Source organism: Rhododendron vialii, chromosome 1a (assembly GCF_030253575.1).
Source record: "Rhododendron vialii isolate Sample 1 chromosome 1a, ASM3025357v1".
NCBI lineage: Eukaryota > Viridiplantae > Streptophyta > Magnoliopsida > Ericales > Ericaceae > Rhododendron > Rhododendron vialii.
The window spans coordinates 37,292,504-37,301,000 of NC_080557.1; the positions used below are offsets into that span (position 1 = coordinate 37,292,504).

At 37.6% G+C, this 8,497-nt stretch overlaps 1 protein-coding gene across 1 annotated transcript; it reads right to left on the reverse strand.

Annotated features, from left to right (window-relative positions):
- Window positions 1–4,776: 4,776 nt before the first annotated feature.
- LOC131336084 (glucan endo-1,3-beta-glucosidase-like) lies at window positions 4,777–8,025 on the reverse strand. Its single transcript, XM_058371778.1, has 3 exons — window positions 7,856–8,025; window positions 5,839–6,236; window positions 4,777–5,552 (listed from the first exon to the last, which is right to left on the reverse strand). The coding sequence occupies exons 1-3, from the start codon at window positions 7,944–7,946 to the stop codon at window positions 4,983–4,985; spliced, it is 1,059 nt and encodes a 352-aa protein (XP_058227761.1). The 5' UTR covers window positions 7,947–8,025; the 3' UTR covers window positions 4,777–4,982.
- Between the last annotated feature and the right edge of the window lie 472 nt (window positions 8,026–8,497).

The following is an 8,497-nucleotide window of genomic DNA, read 5'->3' on the forward strand; positions in this document are numbered from 1 at the left end:
TCTACGTACTGCATGTAAAAAGCTAAATGCTGTCTGATTGTGAAAAAGGGTTTTAGCCTTCCTTCAATGCTTGACTTCAAATTGACTATGCCAAATTTATTTTGAAGGCTTATGTATCATTTTGGCATTTCCAAATTGACATCAAAGCCTTCTCTCCAACCTTTATGCCGAAAAAAAATAGAGCTCATAAACTTAAAGAGAAAAAAAAAACTCAAACGTGGACACTGTTTGAACTCAAATAGTAAGTTTTAGAACTTCTCAACAGTAAAATTTTGAAAATTGGCATACAGGGTAGGAGCTGTAATAATTGGCAGGCAGGCAGGTATGTGATGCCAAAGCCACGTCAGTTTTGGCATGAGTGAAGACAGATAGGTTGGATTGAGAGTTAAAGCCGAAAATAACCGTTAATTTATCCATTTCAGCTTTGACATCTCCTATTGGAGATGTTCTAAAAGGTTGACAACTTTGCAAGGTCAATATATTCTGGAAATTAAGAAGAATTCATTTTATAGTATTCTTGGGAATATCATTCAATTCTTTGATAGCTTCTGCATTACTCCGATTCGTTAGGAAAAAAATTCCTTTGATAGCAATTAAAGTTTCTTTTTCTCACGTAAGCGGTCAGACCAGTGACATTAGCGGTCAGACCAGTGACAGTCATGGTATGGATACGAAATTTAAAATAAAATAAAAACCGATACACGTCCATCTTTTTAAGTGTATTGAAATCCAACTCGAAAATTTCAAAGCGATTGAAAGAGTGCCTAAAATGGCATAAGAGCAATTGCCTCTCGTATTTTCTTACTAGCATATGTCCCCGAAGGCCGAAGTCATCCAGCTTCAAGGGATAGCAGGGAAAAAAATCTGTCCAGTTATTCAAATGTATTTTTTTTGGGTCTTTATCTCCGTCTATTGATTTTTTTTTTGTAGACACTCCAATCCGGACCTCGGAGAGTCTTTGAACATCTCGATGATAAAATAAAGGAAGTAATACCTTTGCAAGCTTGGATAAGGGATTCCTTCCGCCCAAAGCCCAAACCAAAAGCCCAAAAATCCCGGACTGGACCTAGAATACTGCACGGAACATACTTCTACACCGCACGGCATAATAGCATTCATTATGCCGCACGAGGTCATGAGGTAAACCGTACGGCATTTTGGATAAAGTTCTGACTAGCTCAGCTAGCTGTCGGCCACTCCCAATTGAGCCACAGCTACAAGTTGGCTAATCTGAAAAAGCACTTCTAGCCCGTCCAGAAAATACCTTCACCGTTTGAATTCAAAATCCTTGGCTCTTGCCTATAAATACACCTCTCCACTCAAGGGAAATGGGGCCTGGGAATCCTCTTTCTCTCTCATCAAGCTTTTACACACATTCCTCACTTCCAAGTCTTGAGAAAGTTTGCTCTAAAAATATTTTCTGGGCTATTTCTTTCCAAAAGTCCTCAATCTTTCTCCTCACCATTAAAGTGAGTCCTTTCACTCACTTTAAAATCCCAACTACCCAATATACCTATCTATTACACACATCCACACCTTTTTAACCAACTTCACCAACGTTCATCCACCGCCATCCGTCCTCATCGAAGCTCAAGATCAAAGGTAAAAAATCAAGTTTCCTTGGGTTAGATTCAGTCTTACCCCTGAGGGAGCTTTTCTCCTATCAGGCTTAACCCCTTTTAGTTAAGTTTTGGCTTAAAAAAAATTATTTTCAGAAAATAAAATAGCCACGGTCCTGAAGACACCACGCCGACCGGCGTAATGTGTTCAGACGCATAGCATTTTATCAGTTACTGTTTTCTTGTTTAAACTGTCTGAACCGAAGCCATCTCTTATAAGGCTTGTTTCTGTTGTTGAGGAATCAGTCACTGGTGTTTTCAGTATAAGGTAGGGGTGTGCAAAAAACCCGTGGCCCGACGGACCCGACCCGACCCGAAGGGTTTCGGGTGGGGCCGAACATGTGGTTCGGTCAGGTACATTTTTTGAAAAAAAATCAGTTTTCGGTTCGGGGCTCGGGGTGCTGTTTTTCTTATCCGACCCGACCAAAACCGACCAATTCATATAGATTATTTCAGTTTTGGTCGGACCCGACCCGACCCAAAAAAATCGGGCACGCGGACGGTTATTCCCACTCATTCGGTTCGGGTTCGGGGCCAAAAAAAAAAAAATTTTTATCGATACCCGACAATGTCGGGTCGGGTTCGAGGCCGAACTCGACCCGTGCACACCTCTAGTATAAGGCCATATCTACAAGCCATGTTCCGTTTTATAAACAAGGTTTTCTTGATTATTCTAAGCGATTAAACATACTGAAAGTCGTTTTACTTTCATGGCTTGATGAAATGGTACTGTCCTAAGGCGATCCATGACTGAATATCTTCGGATGCCTCTCAAAATGTTGCACGTAATATTCTTAGAGCTGATGACAGCCTGACAATAGAACAAATACCCCGCACGGCATATTGTAAAGCCGTGCTCGGCATTACAATATGCCGTGAAGGAGATTGCAGTGGTCCAGACAGTATGTCAAGAAGCTTACCTTTTCTTTCATACACTGCATCATCTTTGTCACCTCTGTACAGATAACACCACGTGCACGTCAACGTGATATATTTTCCATGTCCCTTCCCCTCTTACTTGCTTATTATTCTCCAAAAGATTTATGAAAATGTTCCCCTTTGAAAATGTTTAGTAGAGACTGGTTTTCACCTGGCGAGTGGAGTGCTTTCGACAAAACCTTCTCCATTCGTAACGTGACTCCCAGACCCAAAGCCTCGACGTTTTTCGCTAGACCAAAAGCCTTTTTCAAACGAGTCATCGGTTTCTCAGATCATTCATCTAAAAAATCCAGATGGCGACTCTCTCAGACGCGCGCCGGTCGGAGAGCCCACACTCCGTTAAAAAGATTTTCTCCGTGACTTTCTATGTGGTATATTTATTTCTTCTCATTGCCACAATCAGGGCGGGACTTGACTGCAGTTTTCTAAGCAATGTCTATTGTATAATTTAGAAAGGTCTTGGCAGTACCACCAAGATTAATGTAAACCATCAATTCTAGACGAAGGTAGATGTGGGGAACTAGTCCAAATCTATCTCTCTCTCTCTCTCTCTCAAAATTGAGATCACCAATCAGTCAGACAAAGAGCGAGCCACTCCGTGATCTCGCCCTTTAGATCACACGCACTCGTCCTAATTAGAAGCTTGATTAAAAGCTTTCAGTCTTTTGACGTTAGAAAAGATAAGTCTTGGCACATCCGCGCTCACACCTTATGCCTGAGGATTTTCGCTTAGACTTGTGAGGCAGAAAATTGCTAAAAAATGTGTTACAAAAATATATCAAGCGATATATGATCTATATAGTTTTTAAAATAGTCGATGTTTGCTAGCTACTGGTCTATTAAAAAAAATGGACAATTTTAATCATTACAATGGGGACAAGAAGGGTCCAAAAATGGTTCAAATTGGATTGCCAAGTTTCAAAATGGGACCGGAGAGGATCACTCTCTCCTAAAGAAAATTACACATTTTCTTTTCATGAAAAAATAAAATTATAGAATTTACATACACTCACATCAATGTGCGGACTCAATGTACACGGAGCCCAAAATCACTTTGACAGTGTGTCAGTGAGTATATATCAATGGGATATGGATGGGGTTCGTACAACACTTCACATATATACTCAAGTATACAACAGAGACCGAGGACAAAACCATGAAATGTAAGCCCCAAGTCCGCAGGTTTGGGCAACCCATGACATGAGACACCCATGACATGAGACAACGAAAAAAAATTTTAAATCCAAAAAGAAAAATTTAGTTTCAGATTAAACAAAATTTATTACTCCGTAGAACACAACCAAAATGGTGATATTCTTAGAAATGAGTTATTCTAAGAACTTAGACATTTGAAAATAATATTACCATGAGAAGTATCAAAATTGATTGACATTCTTGATTTTATGCTGGTATGGGCTCCGTAATTAGCTTATCGAATTTTGTTGACAGGTTACAATTACTTTAACGGAGATGAGTTTTCTAAGTTGAAATTAATAAAAAATGACGAATTTCGTGAAATGTACATTATGACGACTTATAAGAACTTTCATACGAAATACAGAATGATATGTAGTTCGCAGTTAATTAATTTTAAACCAAATTAAAATCCAATGTTAATAATAGCCCAAAGGTTCAGAATTTTTTTGTCATATGCTTATAAAAAAAATTATCTTGTTACCTGCTAACTGTAAAGTAAGATGGGTGGTTGGGTTGGATTATTCTACTTGGTGATTTATCACTCACGGATACGTCTGTATCCTGGCAAATTGTTTGCTTCGGCGATCAATTTGCTAGAGGGCGCAGGATTCACTTGAGATGATTCAAAGATGTTGCAGTTCAACACGGAAAGAATATCAGGAACGAAGATCGAGTATGTTTCGGATTTGTATCAAGCCTAGAGTCAGCTCTGAAATTAATGTATTTTGAATCAACAAATTTATCTTGTGACTGTAATAGCTAAACTTTATTTTGGAAAATTATATTATTTAGCAAATTTTCTTAAAATTTTATTTTTATTTTGCTTCCGAAAAGTCGGGGCGTTACACAATCTATATTGGTTTTTACGATTTTGAAAACTTTGTTCAATAAAAGTATTTGAAATCTATCAAACAAGATTCATATCTGATATAAAAAACATTATAAATTAAAAGATATAGCTAATTTTTTTAGAGGTCCCAAATAGTGAACAAGACAAAAAATATGGGACGGAGGGAGTATATTAATTAGGAAGTAAAAGTAATGCTTGATATATCTCCAGAGGAAAGTACATGGCCAGGAGTATTAAATTCACCATTTCTTATTTCCTTTGTAGGCACATAGAAGCCTAGGTTTATTATTCATTAAATACATTTATCTTTCCCCTGACATTATTTCTTATTCTTTCATCTATTTCTTCTTAATGCCTGGCTATAACTCACAACTTTCTTAGTTGAAACTAAGTTGGTATTTGGGCTGCTTGTTGGGGGAGAAAAGCCCAAAATGCTTCTCACTCTCTGCTCCAGTCTTCTGATTCTCATCAAACATGGCAAACAAATAAGTCTCAATAGCCCTCCCAGGCCTCTTTGGACTCCCACTTCCTCCTTTCACATGATTGATAAGGTTCCTATAATAAGTCCCTGCATTCTCCACCGAAGCTGCAGGGCCACCCGCAGACGGCCATCCGCTCTCTGACACCACGATTACCACGTTGGGTCCGCCCGCCTTCTCTACAGCAGAGTAGGCGGCATCCAACAAGGCATCGAAAAGGTTCCTATATTGATTCTGCCCGTCTTGTGGGAAGCCACTTGTTGCTGTGAAAAGGGCATAAGGTAGAGGCACATTTTGGGGATCACCGATGTGGCTGAAGTAGGGGTATATGTTGAAGAGTAGCGGGTTGTTGGTGTTCTTTAGGAAGTTGATGATCGGTCCCATGAAAGATCCCGATGCGCCACTGAAAGAGCCCTTACTAGGTGGATACGAGTTGCTTACGAGTTCCGAGTATGTTGCAGTGGAAACCTATTGGGAATTTAGACACTGAATAGGTTAGAGTCATTCATACAAAGGATCACAAAAATCGATTAGCAATTAGAGCAATTAATAAAAATCTGAGGATAAAATTGAAAAATACTTCAGAGACACATGTCTGGACATATAGGAATTGAGAACCGTTTGTCTATGTTCCACATGCATCATGTGGGATTTACGTGCATCAAACGATTTTGAACACATGCATGTTTGTTTGGATCCGTGTCTCAATATGTGTGTCTGTAGTATGGTTAAAAGGTTATATCAAGTAGAGAACCTTGATTTGGTCCTTTAAGCCAGCAGAGGCAATTGCATCGTAGATCTTTGACATGGCAGGGAGCACAAATGGAGCAAGGCGAGCCGTTTCACCGCCATTGGGATTGACCTCATTCCCAACAGCTATGATCCGGAACTTAGCATCCGGATAATAGTTCAGGATGTTGTCTTGGACCCACTTTCTTGCAGCGGCAGCATTGTTAGCGAGACCCTCGAGATTGCTGTTAGGGACATCAAGTATGAATTCGGTGCCGGATCCCCGAAGGGCTTGGAGAGCTTGTGGGTTTGGATCGTATATTCTCATCCTTCGAATGCCGTTGGATTTGTAGAGTTGGACCACATCTTGATTGGACGGTAGATTGTTGCCTAGTCTTCCGTTGCACACTCCTACTTGTGCATCTGCATGAATTCGACTTCATTTAGCCAATATGTGGTGGGTTTAACACTTGGGAAAAATCTATTTCCAGCATATTTAGGTGCACAAATCCAGATACATACATATTGTATAGGTTGTTTATTGATCTCTACACATAAATCTGCGTATCGAGCATTGCTCTGTGTATAAACCGGAGAAATCAAACAACGATACGTAAATCAAGATCAAATTCGATAAAGATCCAAAATGAATACATTCAAGATTGGGCTCTTCATGCAAATGTTTTTTTGAACAAAATAGAAAAAGATAAATGAATTCCAAAAAGAGAACATAATACGTATTGAACGTATTAGTATTACAAAAAAAGTATTGTACCTCAGATTGTACCTTTTCAGCTCTCTGCTTTTCACTTTCAAAAAAACAAAAAACAAAAAGGCTCTCTTCTTTTATTTTGATTTCACTGAGTTTAATTTGGGCCTCATGCATGTTTCATAATATTTTCACTTTGCTCATTGAATTTGGTTTTGAACTATTTTTTGGGCCTCCTTTACTACAAAAGAAAGTAGATAACTACAAGCCTTTTTACATAAAAAAAAAAGATAAAAAAATTTAGTGGTGGCGGCTCTATATAATTTGGAGAAATTTTTTTTTTTTTTTGATATACTAATAGTATTTTTGAAATCGTTGTGGTGGCGATAGCATTCTTTGAAATCGTTGGGGTGGCAACCGCCACCACTAATCCCTCCTGGCTCCATCCTTGGTCGATCTGGCCCAGATATTGTTCCAGTTACACACACCAAAAAATAATATCTGAAGAGTCTTTGATCAATTAATGTTGAACACGGTCATCACATTTACGCACCACATTTAGAAGTTAGCTAGAACGGCCTAATTAATATGACGCCACCTATATATGGGGCCCATGATCAGTTGATATATTAGGTCATGTATGTGACAATATCACATAATATACGAAATTTTGCTAACCCCCACTAATGTATAAACTATGACAAAAAAAATAAATAATAAAATAAAACTTAGTTCATGCATCCAAGAAATTAAACTTTGTATCAAGGCTGGCGAAGCGTGTAATGTATTTTATGGCAAGTAGAGTCACTTGACCCTAGTGGTGGAACCAGAAATCAAAGTTAGTGGAGGCACCGCTAACGTTATGGTTTCAATACCACGCCAATTTTACAAAAAAGAAATTATAATAAGCAATGACAAAAGAATAATAAAACATTTGTGCTAAAAATAATATAAAGCTAACTTATTTACTGAGAAAATTAATAACATAATTAACTATCAAAACTAATCAATTGCTTGAATTGTTTTAGTGGATCAAGTCTAAGACCAATTCAATACAATAATAAAAATGTCAATATTTAGCAATCTTGATCCAATTAGAAAGAAAATGTTTTTTTTTTTCAAATTTTATTCCTAAACCTCCAAATTTGTTTTGCATTAAATGGGTACTATCCACAAAGAGAAAGAAATATATAAGACCATTGTCAAACACCCATTTAGAATGTACGAACGAATATATATTTATGCATGTCTTTTTTTAAAATGAGCACACACCCCTGAGAGAGAGAGAGAGAGAGAGAGAGAGAGAGAGAGAGAGAGAGAGAGAGAGAGAGACCTGTTATGTGGAGATTAGGGAGAAATAGGACGAGTAGGAAAAGAGAAGGGAGAAAAGGTTTGTAGAACATAGTTACATGAAAAGCAGCCATTTAGATCGAAGAGGAAAATGATCAACTAGAGAACTAAGTATAAATATGTGTGTAGTTCAAAAGTTGGTATGGAAGTTATGTTAAAGCAATAAAATGTCACCTCCCTTTTATAGAGGCCAGCAAATTAAGCATTCAAGCACCAACCAAACTCTTCTTCCCCCACCCCCGTCAAGTACTCCATAGTTTACTTTTCCTTACTTCTTTAACCATTACTATTAGATTTGAATTAGGCTCAGTTCGGCTAAAAAAGTCAACTGACTTATTTTTTTTTTTTTTATTCAAAAAATTTCGTATTTATTAGTTTTTCGTCAATTTCTTGGAGATTATTATATCGTCATGACAAGAGAAATCTAAAAAGTAAAAAATTACGATCGAATCCTCTTTTTTTTAATAAAGACAAAAATAAACTAATTTTTTCGTCTTAATTTTAAAAAAAAAATTGGATTTCGATCATAATTTTTTACTTTTTAGATTCCTCTAGTTATGACGATGCAATAATCCCCAAGAAATTGACGAAAAACTAACAAATACAAAAAAAAAATTGAATAAGA